At 37.1% G+C, this 18,235-nt stretch overlaps 1 protein-coding gene across 3 annotated transcripts; it reads left to right on the top strand.

Annotated features, from left to right (window-relative positions):
• Nucleotides 1–415: 415 nt before the first annotated feature.
• On the top strand, nt 416–18,044 carry LOC307124534 (interferon-induced very large GTPase 1-like). Of its 3 annotated transcripts, XM_079813833.1 has the most exons (10): nt 416–539; nt 2,577–2,605; nt 4,058–4,174; nt 5,418–5,483; nt 5,569–5,601; nt 7,261–7,302; nt 7,385–7,960; nt 8,211–8,810; nt 11,703–11,770; nt 12,537–18,044. In XM_079813833.1, the coding sequence occupies exons 3-10, from the start codon at nt 4,153–4,155 to the stop codon at nt 17,205–17,207; spliced, it is 6,078 nt and encodes a 2,025-aa protein (XP_079669959.1). In that variant the 5' UTR covers nt 416–539; nt 2,577–2,605; nt 4,058–4,152; the 3' UTR covers nt 17,208–18,044. The 3 variants fall into 3 exon arrangements, with proteins under 3 accessions (XP_079669959.1, XP_079669958.1, XP_079669960.1); XM_079813832.1 differs by lacking the exon at nt 2,577–2,605 and having other exon boundaries at nt 456–539; XM_079813834.1 differs by lacking the exon at nt 2,577–2,605 and having other exon boundaries at nt 456–539; nt 4,003–4,174.
• The last annotated feature ends 191 nt before the right edge of the window (nt 18,045–18,235 follow it).

The raw sequence follows: 18,235 nt of genomic DNA, 5'->3' as shown, positions 1-18,235 counted from the left end.
ATTGATATTGCAAAACGAACCTATTTGCTTATTTTATTTATTTTACTTAGTTCACATTGGTCATCTTTAAGGTAAGACTACATCTAACCAGAGGTCATGACCATTACCATAGAAAAAAGCTGAACAACTTAACTTCATCTAATGGTAACTTTATATACAGTAATCATGCCATGGTTTCCCATGTACACTTAGCTAGAATAATATTACACTAATATGAGGTTGCCAAGCCTCTGGTTCCTTGAACTGCTGCCTTGCTCATCCCTGACCAGCCTGTTCTGCTGTGTGCCCTGCCCTTTTGTATGGACTGTGTTCATGCCACACAAATCTTGTGCTTTGTTTTATGGTGTTAATAAATATCATTCTGAGTCTGGGTGCTCCCTCTCATAATCTTGACAGTTGAAGGTGCGGTACACTTGCATGTGTGTGCATGATCAGGATTTTACCACCTCCACATCATTTTGAGCCAGGAAATAATCCTGTGTACACACAGAGAAACTTCTCCCTTGCTAATAGAGAGATTAAACTGCACTTCAACACAGGTATCACCTTTCTTTTTTTAACATTTTTTATTGATTGTTTTATGGACATATATAGCAGAGTGTAAGAAATATAAATGCAATCGCTGTCTTTAAATGGCAGTACCACCTTGGTTTTTTACTCATAAAAGAAATCGGTGTCTTTCTGTTTAGTGTTGTGAACCGTAAACATCTGGTTACAAATATATTTAATATAAAAAATGTAAGGGATATTAATGTGTTGTTTTTGGGTGTAGACACCCAAAGATAAACTTACATTGTAAAAATGTGCAGACTGATGCTGGTAAAGTAATTTACACCGCACTCTCTCTTCTCATCATGTTGATCTGGTGCTTTAGATAACATCAATAATTCAACAGTGATAGTGAAATACTTTTTTTTTTGTTACTTTTTTTACTTAATCACTGAAGACCTGAGAGCAGAAATTTTGTTTTCTGTCACGTGTTCAACAGTGTGCAGACTGCAACACAAAAGCAAATTATATTAAATAAAAAAATTGTATTATTACTCAGCAGTATTATTATATTGTATTTGGCTTTTACTAATAAAAATATAAAATAATTACTGAAGTTTGTATGAACAAAACTAAAACACCTGGAGCCTGTTCTTCGTACATGGATTACTGTTATCTGAAATTCACTGTTGATGATTTGACATGATCCAGGATTATTAGGTTCTTTGAAGCTTATCCCGGAGTTGCTATCATAGCAACAGGTCCGTTAACTCGAACCTGCTCGGGAGCAGCTTATTTCATATAAACAGGATTGGATTGCATTTTTTAAGCGGAGGTGATTCTTAAAGTCTGTACCAGATACTGCTACTTTCTTTTAAGAGTACGGTAATGAACCAGGGACAATAAAAATTTAAAATAATAATAATAATATTATAATGTTGTGTATATCAGCCATTTTTACTCATTGAGAGATGTATTCTTGAGGGAATAATTACCTAATAATTTTATTGGAGTCTTTCACACATGATGTACAGTTAGTCTATGGAGTACTTTAAAGGGTTAGTTCACCCAAAAATGAAAATTCTGTCATTAATTACTTACCCTCATGCCGTTCGACACCCGTCAGACCTCCGTTCATCTTCAGAACACAAATGAAGATATTTTAGTTGAAATCTGATGGCTCTGAAAGGCCTCCATTGACACAATGGCACGGTTCACTCTCAAGACCCTTAAAAGGTACTAAAGATGTCGTTACAAAGTCCATCTCTCTACAGTGGTTCTACAATAACTTTATGAATCGGCGAGAATAGTTTTTGTGCGCAAAAAAACCCTAAATAACGACTTATATAGTGATGACGATTTCAAAACACGGAATCATGAAGCTTCGAAGCGTTATGAATCAGTGAGTCGATTCAGCAGTTTGGATCGCCAAATCTGAATCATGATTCGACTCACTGATTCATAACGCTTCGAAGCTTCATGATTCCGTGTTTTGAAATCGTCATCACTATATAAGTCGTTATTTAGGGTTTTTTTGCGCACAAAAAATATTCTTGCCTCTTCATAAAGTTATTGTAGAACCACTGTAGTGAGATGGACTTTGTAACGACATCTTTAGTACCTTTTAAGGGTCTTGAGAGTGAACCGTGCCATTGTGCCAATGGAGACCTTTCAGAGCCATGTGTCACTTGTGTTCTGAAGATGAACGGAGGTCTTATGGGTGTCGAACGGCATGAGGGTAAGTAATTAATGACAGAATTTTCATTTTTGGGTGAACTAACCCTTTAATTTGAATGATGACCGCTATTAAGGGAGTGGTTTTATCCAGCGCAGGAGATGACTTCTGTCTGCTGTGACATTAGAAAAATGTTCTTGACCCTTAAGAAACTTAATGCTGCCACGTACCAAATCTGCTTCACAGGTACAATTAAATGAATTGCCAATTACAACATTGAAATAAAAACGTGAAGCCTGTACAAATAGAAATGTATGGAGATAATTGTGAATCATGTAACAAACAGTACACATTTCATTTATCTATTATAATTTTTATGTCGTTTTGGGCACTTGGCTGTTTCTTTATAAAGGTCCAGAAATTCATCAAGTTTTTCGTCAGGTATGTGATGTTCTTTTTTAATATGATTTCAATATGTTGCTGTCTTGCTGCCAGCCAATCACAGCATTGCTCATCATGGTTTTGAGTATTGATATATCTGCCCTTTCCAATGAACACAATAACGTGCAGTAATCTCAGACAAAATTCCAGATATTTGAAAGAAATCCACAAATTTATTTTGAAGAACCAAATTATAACTCTTTAACTCAATTAACTCATTTAATTTGCAGAAACTGGCTGCCTTAAATTAGCAAACAGCCTTTTTAGTTTAACTTCCATCATTACTGTGAATTTATTTCATTTGAGCCTACTTAAAAAAATTCTTAAAGTAAAAAAATAAAAATTAGAAACATCAAGGTAATTCAAAAAGAGATTTTCACTGCATTAGTAGCTACAGTTACTTCATTTTAAATAAAGCAACATGCACCATAACAGTCATGTTTCTTGGGCTTTTCCTGGCCTGAAGTACAGGCTCTTCAGCACAACGGTAACCTCAAAAAACAGAAACCTTTTAAATCCCAACAGAACATTAAACACTTACAGATCTCTTCTATATCATCTTGTGCAAAAACATAATTTATTGAAAAGTTTGAAGTCACCATGATGGCGATCAGTGTTTACTTTAGTTGGGCCTTGAATCCTTACATTTTTACACATTATTTTTCCTCTAGTGGGAGTTTTGTACACCCAGCATTCATTGTGGCATGAAACTTTTGATTGTCATTCATATGCTGATTCTTGGTGTCTGAATGATGCAATACCTTAAAATGTAACAACAAATATAAAATTTAAATACTCAAAGATTAGACACTGGATGAGATCAGTGAACGATTATGGTGTCATCACAACATAGCCAAAAACACCTGATCAACTTTTGCTTGTTTATTTCTTGCCATAACCAATGTGTCTTATAAACACACAGTTACAGCAGCCAGAGAAAAGCTAATGTTAAAAAGTGTCAAGATCCCAACTAAAGCAAACACCGATCACCATAACGGTGACTTCAAACAAAACTATAATTTTCAATAAAACATCAACATCTAAACATCTGTTAATTCTCAACAAGAACTTTTGTACATTTATGAAATAAATAAAGTCAAACTGGTTTGTAAACTGGTTACACTTATTGTGAAATGACCTTACAGTTGCTTCGCAAATCACATGCCCCACCTTTAAAACAGTTGTACATGCCACTTTTCTTCTTAACTAACTGCATTTTTCAGCCAACTGCCTAAAATTCACCCTAAGGCAGAATGAAGCCTGTCATCAGAGAATAAAACAAAACATTAAAACAACACTACCCAATTAGACAAAGTGACACTAATATACAAGTATTACAAAACAACTATTTCTGTGCTTCCCGTATTCTCACTTCTCATATTTGTTTTTTTTTTTAGAACCAACTGATTTTTAAAAGCTGAAATGAATGTGAATTAATTTAACTGCCCACAGGACAATAAAAAAAAAAACAGCCCCCAAGGAAGCTCAGATGTCGGTGTGAACCACAGCCCTGAATAAAGACACTGACGACATCAGTGGACATCAGAATGGCCGACAGGGAAGGCAGATGTGAGTCAAGTCAAGTCAACTTTATTTATATAACGCTTTTAACAATGCAGATTGTTTCAAAGCAGCTTCACAGTGTTAAAATAATGCAACAGAATTTTATTCAGCTGTATAGCCGTTCCAGAGAAAACAGTGATGTCATTAGCTCATTTAAATTATCATACAGTGACAATGTGGGCTTTAGGTCAGTAATTAGATCAGTAATTTAGTTTATATGGTTCATTTAGTTTAATAATTAGATTTATTTGGATATTTATTTGAAAATGTATTTATTTATTGTTTATTATTTAGTGCACAAAGTCTGCATGAAATAACTGCATTTAATAACCAAACTGATCAGGGGCATCATATTTGTAATGATTTTTTTTTTTTTTAAAGGTTAAACGTTTAAACTTTTATTCCTTTTATTATTCCTTTCTTTTATTCCTCTATTTCTTAAACTTATGACTGAATTATTGCTATTTCTGGTAAATTTTATTATGAATTCCCTGCTAAATAAAAAATTGTATAGCCTTTACTTCTTTGATAACAATATGCACAATTCAATCAATGGATCAAAAATGTGATGCAGAATATTAAGCTGGAAATTAGATCTTTGTGGTTTATTGTTTTTGTAGTAACAGTAGTGGCAATGTTAGATACATTACAAATCCTAATCAATAAAGTTTTTAAGAAAGATTTGAAAAACTGATATTGATTTAAAAGCAAGCTATCATTACCACAAACAGATGATAAATCAGGTAGTCAGGCCGTGTTCAATATACCCTTTAAATGGACAGGTCTTCCCTGCCATTCTGGAAATCAGCATCTGTTATGTGAATGTATTTTGTACTTGACCTTAATAGACCTGATAACAGCGTATCTACAAGTATTAGTGCAAAAGTATTCGGATTTCTGAGTCAAACATTGTTTCTCACTCTGATGAGAAGAGACCTTGACTTGATTTAAGTTTCCTGTTGTTGCAGAACTTAAGCCAGATTGTTGACATAATGCACACAATAGTATTGGACGTTCATACATATACTTTCATTGTTGGCAATTGTAAATAAATATTACAGATACCTGTATTTTCAGTGTACTTTTGTCAAAATATTGTGTAGAGTTATATACAAACAATGTAATTAACAGTTTTAACAACCAAGAAGACTAACTAGTGGACTAAGGCAAACAGTAAAGCAGAAACTGAACAGTAACAAAAACAAGGCCAATATCAATTAAATTTGTTGTAATTCATTTGTCTCTGCAGCCGGTGTTCGGGAGATTGGGGAAAGGCGCCACAAGTGGACCAAGAGCATAGATATATGCCCGAAAAGTATTTAAATGAAACAGAACAGTTTATAGATTTAAATTGCTTGTAATGCTTTTCCATATCATGGTGTGTGTTTTCTGTTTTGCAGTGGGTGGTAGTCCAGATTTGAATCTCCCTTACAGTAAGTTAATTAAATGATTCGACTGCAACAGAAAAGTATGATATAGTTTTATAATTTTGTTGACCTGTGACTGTTCATAATTTATTTAATATACAACAAATATGGCACCAATACATTAGCAGCAGATCCTTCAAGTCCTGTGCAGAGTTTATTAAAAAAGTATCTGAAATTAGTGCAGTTTCTCTAGTAAAGAACAGATGTAACGTGTAAGCAATGGCTCCACCATAAGAATAGTACAAACATTTAAGATAAGTCATTACTTTTAGGCATAATTAGAATGGATTTAAAAAAAAATAAAAAATAAAAAATAAAAATATATATATATATATATATATATAATGATACAAATATTTTCTAATAATCTATTAATCTGCATACATGCTGCGTTTGTTTTTTGCCATGCTATTTTTGTCCAATGTTAGTTATCATTATGGCAACATTCACAGTCAGTCCAAATCTGATTATTTGTGTATCCGATTGGAATCTGATCTAAAATTATTGACATCCACATTGTGTATCGCAACTTTTCAGATCTGATTTGTGTGTCCATGCAGCTCTTTCGTTTTCTGGAATAGCATTGGTTTCTATGGCAATGACGTTGCGTAGGCATATGCCAAAAACAACAACAACAAAAAACAACATGGAGGGATTTAAAAAAAATATGTTGTCATTTTACATTTTACAACATGGAAATATGTATCCGCTGCGCTTGGACTACTGCGTCTTATGAGTTGTCTCCCCTATATTGTAATGTTCTGCTAGTCCACCACTTTGCAACAACACAGCATTGTTTCAGCAGCGACTTTCAGCAAATTTCCAAAACGTCTAACGTTTTGCATGGCGTGAGAAAGTCAAAGTGATATACGTTCAGAGCACTCAAACTGAAACGCATTTCCAGAAATGCACATATGAAATGTAGCTCGAAACGGATTTTTTAAAAATTGCATTTCATGTGATTAACTAAATCTGAATTAGTGAGTAACTCAGAGTAACTAAATCTGATCGGATTTCAATAAGATCTACAAATGAATTTGGATTGACAGTCTGAACGAAGCTGTCGTCATTTGTAATTTCGCATTTCACTTCCGAAATTTTGCAGAATGTAACTGGCCGTCGGCCTTCTTATGGCTCGCTTCCACTGAGCTGTACGGTTCAGTACAGTTCACTAAGGTGCGCAATTTTTGTCGTTTCCAATGTCAGAAGTTGTGAATGGTACCCTAACTCCGAACTGTACCGCACCACTTTATAACACACTAACAAAAACGCTAAAGACTACAGTCGATTATGCCAGTCACTACCATGCCTCTTGTTGCCAATGAGGTTTACATGCTCAATTGGCCTACTGGATCTGAATTTAGGCGGAAAAACATTTTGAACACCAACTTCCAGCGGAATTACGATGGTATTTCAGGTTCTTTTAAAATGTAGGGGCGTCATTAAATAAGTTACTGCTATGGGCTGATAGGTAATGTAATCAATATAGTCTATACCTATAATTGGATAAATGCATTAATGAACTTTAATTACAAGTACTTGATAATTCTAATTTGATTACATAATGCATTTAGCATTACTACTCAAGTCTGCACATTATATACAGCACAGTATACCGAGTTACAGTCTGTTGAAAGCTTTCTTGTAATGTTTTTTGCTTTGTAGCAGTTGTTCAGACATTTCACACAAGACCCCAGAGTCCCATGAGTAAGTATTTAAATAAAACTCTAAACTGTTTGTAGATTTAATTTGCTTGTGCTGCTTTTTCATAACACAGTATGTGTTTCAGAGAGCGATCTGAGGATTGTTCTGCTGGGGAAGAACTTGGCAGAAAACAGTCGAGTGGGAAAACTCATATTAGGGAATGAAAAGTTTGACAGTAAAGCACCATCAGATCAAGTGCAGACAGAAAGAAAAATGCACAAGACAGTCATCAACGCTCCTCACCTTCTCCAGCCACATCTCTCAGACCATCAGATCATACAGACAGTGAGAAAGTGTCTGTATCTGTCTGATCCAGGACCTCACGTGATCGTTCTGGTCCTTCAACATGATCAGTGTTCAGCAAAAGATCAAGAGCATGTGGAGAAGGTGCTCAACTACTTCTCTAACAAGGTTTATGAATACACCATGGTGCTCACAACACAAGAGTCAGACAGTGTTGAGTCGACCGAAGTCAATGGTGTTATAAAGGACATAGTTAAAAAATGTTTTAACAGACATTACAAACTTACAAAAAACAGCCCTGCTGCTGATCTTAAAGAGAGATTGGAGAAATTTGCACAGATGAACAGTGGACACTATCTGATTTGTGATGAATTTGAAGGTTCAGAGAATTCCATGGAGACACAGGACCGAGAAAGAGGTGAGTTTGGAAATATTATATAATTTTGACCAACTGATTCATAATAAATAGAAGTAAATTACAAAAATATATTAAAAACAATCAAACACTTCTGCATGAATGTAGGATATGCTTTATGATGATGATACACACAGTAAAATAAATTAATCAGATCAGAATCTGAATTGCAGATGGTCATCCTTGATATTTTTTCTGTGGTGCATTTAATTGTGATATCAAAGTAATTTTTGTTGTTTTTTTTTTACTTCAGGTCACAGGAAGTCACCTTTGACCGTTGCACTATTTGGAAACTCTGCATCGATCCAGTTTAGACATGACAACATTCTACTTGGAGAAGAAGAGTACTGTTATAAAACTAAAGATACATCCAGGATCCTCCCTTTACAGAGGGAAATAGCAGAACACAACATCTCTGTGATAAACATGACTGTCAGACATGAGACTGAACTTAACCTGGACTGTGTGAATCATATCATTGATCAACTAGTAAATGAAAATGAAATCCATGCCTTCATCTTTGTTGTGCGACTGGGCCAGTTAACAGATGCTGATAAGAAGAGTATTGAATGGCTTCAGAAAGTGTTTGGTGACAAAGTTCTTCAGTATGTTATGATTCTCTTCACCTACGAGAGAAAAGAAGAGTCTGACACTCTAAAAGATATAAAAGACCCTGTTCTGAAGCAGCTGCTGGAGAAATGTGGAGGAAGATTTCACATCTGCAACAAGATGATGAACAACCAATCAGAAATGAGTGACCTGATGAACAAGATTGAGCGTCTGTTCAATGAGAATAAACAGCAGCGCTACACTGAAATAAGGCGAAACTTCGAAAAGAGTGAAAAAGAAAGTGGTAAGAAATCAGTTTTTGTTTGTTTGTTTGATGTTTGAGATATACAGGTGCTGGTCATATAATTAGAATATCATCAAAATGTTGATTTATTTCACTAATTCCATTCAAAAAATGAAACTTGTATATTATATTCATTCATTACACACAGACTGACATATTTAAAATGTTTATTTCTTTTAATTTTGATGATTATAACTGACAACTAAGGAAAATCCCAAATTCAATATCTTAGAAATTAGAATATTGTGAAAAGGTTCAATATTGAAGACACCTGGTGCCACACTCTAATCAGCTAATTAACTCAAAACACCTGCAAAGGCCTTTAAATGGACTCTCAGTCTAGTTCTGTAGGCTACACAATCATGGGGAAGACTGCTGACTTGACAGTTGTCTAAAAGACGACCATTGACACCTTGCACAAGGAGGGCCAGACACAAAAGGTCATTGCAAAAGAGGCTGGCTGTTCACAGAGCTCTGTGTCCAAGCACATTAATAGAGAGGCGAAGGGAAGGAAAAGATGTGGTAGAAAAAAAGTGTACAAGCAATAGGGATAACCGTACCCTGGAGAGGATTGTGAAACAAAACCCATTCAAAAATGTGGGGGAGATTTACAAAGAGTGGACTGCAGCTGGAGTCAGTGCTTCAAGAACCACTACGCACAGACGTATGCAAGACATGGGTTTCAGCTGTCGCATTCCTTGTGTCAAGCCACTCTTGAACAACAGACAGCGTCAGAAGAGTCTCGCCTGGGCTAAAGACAAAAAGGACTGGACTGCTGCCGAGTGGTCCAAAGTTATGTTCTCTTATGAAAGTACATTTTGCATTTCCTTTGGAAATCAGGGTCCCAGAGTCTGGAGGAAGACAGGAGAGGCACACAATCCACATTGCTTGAAGTCCAGTGTAAAGTTTCCACAATCAGTGATGGTTTGGGGTGCCATGTCATCTGCTGGTGTTGGTCCACTGTGTTTTCTGAGGTCCAAGGTCAACGCAGCCGTATACCAGGAAGTTCTAGAGGACTTCATGCTTCCTACTGCTGACCAACTTTATGGAGATGCAGATTTAATTTTCCAACAGGACTTGGCACCAGCACACAGTGACTAAGCAACCAGTCCCTGGTTTGAAGACCATGGTATCCCTGTTCTTAATTGGCCAGCAAACTTAACCTTAACCGCATAGAAAATCTATGGGGTATTGTGAAGAGGAAGATGCGATATGCCAGACCCAACAATGCAGAAGAGCTGAAGGCCACTATCAGAGCAACCTGGGCTCTCATAACACCTGAGCAGTGCCACAGACTGATCGACTCCATACCACACCGCATTGCTGCAGTAATTCAGGCAAAAGAAGCCCCAACAAAGTATTGAGTGCTGTACATGCTCATACTTTTCATGTTCATACTTTTCAGTAGGCCAAAATTTCTAAAAATCCTTTAATTGTATTGGTCTTAAGTAATATTCTAATCTGAGATACTGAATTTGGGATTTTCCTTAGTTGTCAGTTATAATCATCAAAATTAAAATAAATAAATATTTGAAATATATCAGTCTGTGTGTAATGAATGAATATAATATACAAGTTTGACTTTTTGAATGGAATTAGTGAAATAAATCAACTTTTTGGTGATATTCTAATTATATGACCAGCACCTGTATATATATACATACATACATACATACACACACACCGATCAGGCATAACATTATGAGGTGAAGTGAATAACACTGATGATCTCTTCATCACCTGTTAGTGGGTGGGATATATTAGGCAGCAAGTGAAAATTTTTATCCTCAAAGTTGATGTGTTAGAAGCAGGAAAAATGGGCAAGCGTAAGGATTTGAGCGAGTTTGACAAGGGCCAAATTGTGATGGCTAAACAACTGGGTCAGAGCATCTCCAAAACTGCAGCTCTTGTGGGGTGTTCCCGGTCTGCAGTGGTCAGTATTGATCAAAAGTGCGACAAGGAAGGAACAGTGGTGAACCGCCGACAGGGTCATGGGTGGCCAAGGCTCATTGATGCACTTGGGGAGCAAAGGCTGGCCCGTGGGGTCCGATTAAACAGACGAGCTACTGTAGCTTAAACTGCTCAAAAAGTTAAGGCTGGTTCTGATAGAAAGGTGTCAGAATACACAGTGCATCTCAGTTTGTTGCGTATGGGGCGGCATAGCCGCAGACCAGTCAGGGTGCCCATGCTGACCCCCGTCCACCGCCGAAAGCACCAACAGTGGCATGTGAGCATCACGTTACATCACGTGGATGGCCGGGTGCGTCACTTACCTGAGGAACACATGGCACCAGGATGCACTATGGGAAGAAGGCAAGCCGACAGAGGCTGTGTGATGCTTTGGACAATATTCTGCTGGGAAACCTTGGTTCCTGCCATTTATGTGGATGTTACTTTGAAACGTACCACCTACCTAAGCATTGTTGCAGACCATGTACACCCTTTCATGGAAACGGTATTCCCTGGTGGCTGTGCCTCTTTCAGCAGATAATGTGCCGCCAAAAAGCACAAATGGTTCAGCAATGGTTTGAGGAGCACAACCATGAGTTTGAGGTGTTGACTTGGCCTCCAAATTTCCCAGATCTCAATCCAATCGAGCATCTGTGGGATATGCTGATGAAACAAGTCCGGAGACAACAGGACTTAAATGATCTGCTGCTAACATTTTGGTGTCAGATACTACAGCATACCTTCAGGGGTCTAGTGGAGTCCATGCCTCGACGGGTCAGGGCTGCTTTGACAGCAAAAGGAGGACCAACACAATATTAGGAAGATATCATAATGTTTTGCCTGATCGGTATACACTCAAAAACACTGTTACCAATCGAATATAATATGGTAGTACCAAAGTAAGGAATTATTAAAGTTTTCCACTTCCGTTTGTTTAAATAGATACAGTCAAAATCATGAAAGAGAACAAGCATCGAATCACCACAAGCATGCGGAAAGATACACACGAGGTATGTTCTGGCAGAAATATAACAATAGAATATGTGCACAAAGTCTAAATGAAATATTTTCAACATTTTAATGCATGTATGATACAAGCTGAAGGAATGTTGAGATAAAAAAAAAAATTATTTGTCACATTTTATCTTCTATTTTAGAGCAAACATTTGGGATGCAAAACTGTAGAATAACTACAGCCCAATTAGGCCCACAAATATCCAAGTTTTAATTGTTTTCATACATCAGATATTTATAATACGGTTGGTGTTAAATGTATTTAGATTTAGCTCTAATTTAAACACTTTTATCATAAATTGACAAAATTAAACCGGACATTGTGTCATGCATTGTATAAAATGAAGTTACTTGAGCACTCAGAGCAGCTAAGTTTGGAGTAGGGCATGGTAATATGGCCAAAGATCTTATAATACTGTTTGCATTTTATATTTTTACATTTCAATACTTATTAATATTCAATATTCATTTCATACCATTTGATGGAGAAATAAAAACATTCTGCATGTTGAAGAGACATGGTGATGGGTTAATTTTACTTTGGGAACTGTAGTGGAGCCATTGGATATATTTATTTCGATAGCCTTCAATTTGACAAGATGTGGAATAACATAGCACAATGTCATTATATACAGAATATAAAATGTGGCTTATCTTATTAAAACTGATTTATTGATTATCAAGAATATTAGTTACATTCCTGCATCAGTGTACAATGTATTTCATTACAAATTACCAAATAAATGGCTGTTTCTTTCATAGGTAATGCCTTTAGTAGAAGAAGAAACAGGATTGGAACAAGAAGACGGAAAAGAAATCAATGGAAAAACAAAGCATCTCTTTAACAGACTGAATCTAAACAAGCATCATAAACTGAGAGCTGCAGATTTTCTTCAATTAACGGCACATTCATTAAAATCCAGTGAATCTTGTGCTGAAGAGGAGCTGATTCAGACTTTCATGCAAAAACTACTGATGATGAACTACAGAGCAAGATACATTCAAGTTGAGGAAAACAACGAACAGCATCACACAAAACAAAGAGACAATGACTCACATGAAGATATGGGTGACATTTTTAAAGCAATGTCTTTTTCTAACAAAGGAAGCAGTCAATCTGATCGCATTCACCCGATGGATGTTCAGATGGCCATGTTTCATTGTGCTGATGGTTTCCTGAAGCAGCTGATGGTCACTAAACTGTCCCAGTGTCAGTATGCTCTGCCCCTGCTTGTTCCTGATCCAGACACACAACAGATTGAGTTTCCTCTCTGGACATTCAGACAAATCAACAAGAGCTGGAAGATAAGAAACACCAACAATGAAATCATCAGTCAAACCCATCCAGTCTACAAGGCAGAAACTCCAATGGTGTTTTTCTTCAGGTTTGGCTCTGTGTCTTCATCCAAGTCTCAGCTGATGAACAGTCTGATCAACGAGAAACACAACACATTCTTCCACAGGAACTGCCCAGGCAGCAGCAAAACCAGAGTCCTGATGGATGGAGTGGTGGAGATCGCCTGGTTCTGCCCCTCTGGGAAAAACACGGATAAATTCAATGAGTGTGTTGCGTTCTGTAATCTACATGGTGATGCAGGAGACCATGAGAAACAGCTCCAGATCCTCACAGAAATGGCCTCAGTCAATGTTGTTCTTCTACCACGACTCCAGAACAATGACAAAAGTGCAGCAATAATCCAAAACCTGTACAGGAACAAAAAGCCACTCATTTGTCTTTTTACTGAGGATGAATCTGCTGTAACTATGCCGATGAAAGGAAAATACAAGATTGGTTTGAAAGACAGAAATCAGTCAGAAGTATCTGAAGAGATCAGAAGAGTTCTAAATGACTGTATCTCAGAATCATCTTCCACTTTCAGGCTTGAAGATGTGTCCAAAAACTCAGTCATCAGAGTAGATGAGGAAGATGATGAAGACTGCAGGAGAGGAAGAGAAGCAGCACAGCAGATGATGAGTTTACTGGAGAAGAAACATCTGAAAGAAATCAAAGAATCATTTCTACCCTGTCAGGGGAAACTGTGGCATCAGTGGAGTCAGAAGAACAAAGAACTACATCGACCTCGAGCATATGAGATAGAAATGGACATCAGTAGAAAGAAAACAGAAATGAAGAATATCCGTCAACAGCAGCATGAATCTGACATCACTGCTTTTATACAGTTGTTTTTTAAACAAACCCAATGTCATGCTGAGAACAAGATGTATTTTCTGAAATGGCTTGAAATCTTCCTAACCTCAAAAAATATTTCCATTCCGCACAAATACGATGAATCTGAACACCTCAAAGCTGAACTTGAGAGAATATCTAAAGAACTTGAAGCTGCATCCTTTGGTCTGGAGCACATCATGAGGGAGATCGGTCAGATCTATGAATCATGTTCATCTGTGAAGAAGAACAAGAAAGACCTGCAGTTTCACTTGTCATCTCTCCCGAGTCTTGCAGCAAAGATGATGATCTCTGGATTTCCACTGGAGCTGATGGATGGAGATGCTGCTCATGTTCCTGTGATCTGGATCTCTGCTGTTCTAGATCAACTCATCCAGAAACTGGGAGACCAGAGAGTCTTTGTGCTGTCAGTTTTAGGGATTCAGAGCTCTGGGAAATCCACCATGCTCAATGCCATGTTTGGACTCCAGTTTGCCGTCAGTGCTGGCAGGTGCACCAGAGGAGCTTTCATGCAGCTGGTCAAAGTGTCAGACGAGATGAAAACACAGATGAACTTTGACTATATTCTGGTTGTTGATACTGAGGGTCTTCGTGCTCTAGAATTGACTGGAAGTTCAACCAGACATCATGATAATGAATTGGCCACATTTGTTGTTGGTCTTGGAAATCTGACCTTGATTAACATCTTTGGAGAAAACCCGTCTGAGATGCAGGACATTCTTCAGATTGTTGTTCAGGCCTTCCTGAGGATGAAGAAGGTCAAGCTGAATCCCAGCTGTGTGTTTGTGCATCAGAACGTCTCGGACGTCACAGCTGGAGAGAAAAATGAGGAGGGAAGGAGACGACTGCTGCAGACACTGGATAAGATGACAAACCTTGCAGCTAAAGATGAAGTCTATGATGCAGGATGTTTCAGTGATGTCATTAGATTTGATGTTCAGAATGATGTGAAGTATTTTGCTCATCTCTGGGAGGGAAACCCGCCGATGGCACCACCAAACCCAAACTACTGTGAGAATATTCAAGAACTAAAGAAAACTATTATGTCTCATGCAACAAAGTCACATGGAATGATGCTGATAGACTTAAAAGATCGTGTTAAAGATCTCTGGGAGGCTTTACTGAATGAACGATTCGTCTTCAGCTTCAGAAATTCTCTGGAGATTTCAGCTTATAGGAAACTGGAGACAAAATACAGCAAGTGGTCCTGGAGGCTTTGCAGTGCCATGATGGAAATTGAGAACAAACTACACAACAAAATAGAAAATGAAGCAATTCATGAGGTCGAGGAAACTGATCTTCAAAGAGAACTGAAGGATACAAGTGAAGAGGTGGAGAAATCAATGTCTCAATTCTTTGAGAAAGACACAGATGCAGATATACTGATTCAGTGGAAAACATCATTTGAAATCAAAATCAAAGAGATTCAGGAAAACATTGTGAGAGAAACAAAGAGGAAACTAAATGAGATTCTTCAGCAGCGAGACCTGAAGAAAATGATTGATGCTCAGAAGACACATCATGAAAACACTCTCTTTGAAAAGAGCAAAGAACTTGCCTTAAAACTCAAAGACAACACAAATGATGAAGAAACACTGAAGAAAGAGTTTGATTTGTTCTGGAAACACAGTGTGAAGAAGATCATCAGAGACACTCATCCAATAAAAGACATTGACATAATGAGAGATGTGAAACACTTCCTCAGTGACATCTATGAAAGTGCTCCTGTAGGCCACTGGATGGAGAGCAAGGATATTTTCTCTGTGCCAAGTTATACTCAATATGTTCTTTTCAAAAAGGAGTTCAAAGAGTCTGCAGTCAACTCATCTGGATACACTCAAACATTGTCTCCAGAAGACAAAATAAGAGCCTTCATCACAGATGTTGAACAGCAGACAGACAAAATGATTCAGTCATTTAACATTTCAAAGATGGGCTACAACATCAGCCGTGTTCAACAACTCATAGATTACATCAAGAGGAGAGTAACAGAGCATCAGGATGGGTCTGTGGAATATGAGTTCAAGAATGAATTCTTCATGTATTTAGTACTTTCCATCTGTAGCAGAGCAGGGCTGATGATCTCTGACCAACACAAAATGTTCAGAGATGCCAATGATCCAGAAATATATGTTGAGAAAAAGAGAGCAGAGTACTATAGTATTTTCCAGAAATACTGTCATGGAGCAACATCAGCTGCCATTTTTGGTGAGATCATCTGTCAGAAACTGAAAGAGCCCATTGAGCAGAGCGTCTACAAGAAGACTGCCAGAGATCTGACGGATGAAATAATGAAAAACTGTCAATCACTGAATGGAAACAGATCAAAATTGGAGAAACACATCCTGAAGACACTGGCAGAAGAGGAGGATTGTCACAAATACATGAACTACATTTATAATCCCAGAGATCACTTCAAGAGTTTCATCAGAAATGAAGTCAGTCGGTACATCACTGATAAGTTCAGTGCCGGTGTTTTACACAAGGCGAAGGTGAACATGCAACTCCTGCAGCAGAAGATCATAAAAGCAGCTCATGAATCTACTGAACATGTTCAAATGAACAGAGGAGATGTTGGTTTATGGTTGAAGAGTTTCACACAGCAGCTCTCAGATGTACTGATCTTCTCTGAAAAAGACCTCAGTGGAGTGAAACATAGTGGTGCGGATAATTGCAACCTCCTAGAAGATGTGATAAGAGAAGAACTTCCTGCTACAATGTCTGAAATCTATGGTAGATTCAATACAGAGACTTTTCTAGTAAAGCTGGACTATACATCCAGGCCAGATGAGATTCTAATTGATCATTTCTGTCAGTGCTGTTGGGTTCAGTGTCCGTTCTGTAAAACTGTCTGCACCAACACCATAGAAAACCACCATGGAGATCACAATGTTCCTTTCCATCGTAGTATTGGACTGAGTGGAATTCATTACGACAATACAGTTAACTTGTCTACTCATATCTGCACATCAGCAGTAGGAAACAGCAATCTATATTTTTATCCTATTGGATCAGAAGATAAAGTCCCCTGGAAAGATTACAGAAGAGCAGGAGGAGTTTATGCAGACTGGAGCATCACCTCAGATCTCTCTGAACTGCCCTACTGGAAGTGGGTTGTGTGCCGATTCCAGAAAGATCTGGAAAAATACTACAGTAAATCATTTGGGGGGAGTGGCGAGATCCCAAGTGAATGGAGAATATACTCAAAACAGGATGCCTTAAAGAGTTTGGATAAATACATTTAATTGTACAGATCAGTTTTATCACTTCAGTGAAGCTGAAATCATCTACACATCACTGAAAAAAAGTGTTCTCTTTGAAAAGACTATGTATTGGTGAACTGATCAATACATTAAGACCTATAGGTGTTGGAACAAAACTCCTGAATATGACAAAATAATTGTAAAAGTGTAGTTTGAGCACTTCACTGAATCCTGCTGCTCTTTAAAAATGATTTCTCTTCTACTTTGCTTTCACTATTTTTAATTGCCTCCTTGCTCTAGCCTGCACTTTTGTATACAATGTTTGAAAATTCATATTATTAGCACTTCTCATGTTGTTGCCTCCTTAAGATGCATCCTTATATTCCTCATTTACAGTACGAGTCACTTTGGATAAAAAAATCTGCTAAATGCATAAATATAAAAAGTTTTCAGTTTTCATTGTTCAATTAGACGTTTTATGTATTCTAGTTAAAGTTGTTCTTAATATTTTTTAATTATATTTATTAGTAGTCACTGGCAAAGTTAATTGTTAAATTATTTACAACTTTATGTTCAAGTTCAATAAATGTGAGTCATTCATTTACAATATACTGCGTAAATAAAACTTCATTTTATGTGGGTTCATTTTAGTCTCTTTTTTCATTTTATATTACTTATTACTTTTGCATTACTTTCTAAAAACTGCCACACACCTACAAAAATACAAATATTATATTTTCAGTACTGTCCAATAAATTCCTGCAAAAGTGTATCTTTATGTCTGTCAATCCAAGTTTCCATTATGTGTAATTGTGTGTGAATTTTAGACAAGCATGTGTGATTATGTATAAGACAAAAAAATAAACAAATCTATTTATTTCTATTAATCTGCATGTATTTTACCTCTGTGTGTGTTCAGGTATGATTGTTTAGGTGAATGTGTGTGTATGTTATGGGGACCAAATGTCTCTACAAGGATAGTAATACCAGTCAATTTACCATATGGGGATATTTTGTCTGTCCCCATGAGGAAAACAGCTCATAAATCACACTAAATGAAATCTAAAAAT

This window comes from Gobio gobio (genome assembly GCF_949357685.1).
Source record: "Gobio gobio genome assembly, chromosome: 1".
Classification (NCBI taxonomy): domain Eukaryota; kingdom Metazoa; phylum Chordata; class Actinopteri; order Cypriniformes; family Gobionidae; genus Gobio; species Gobio gobio.
This window is presented reverse-complemented; position numbering and strand designations above follow the sequence as displayed.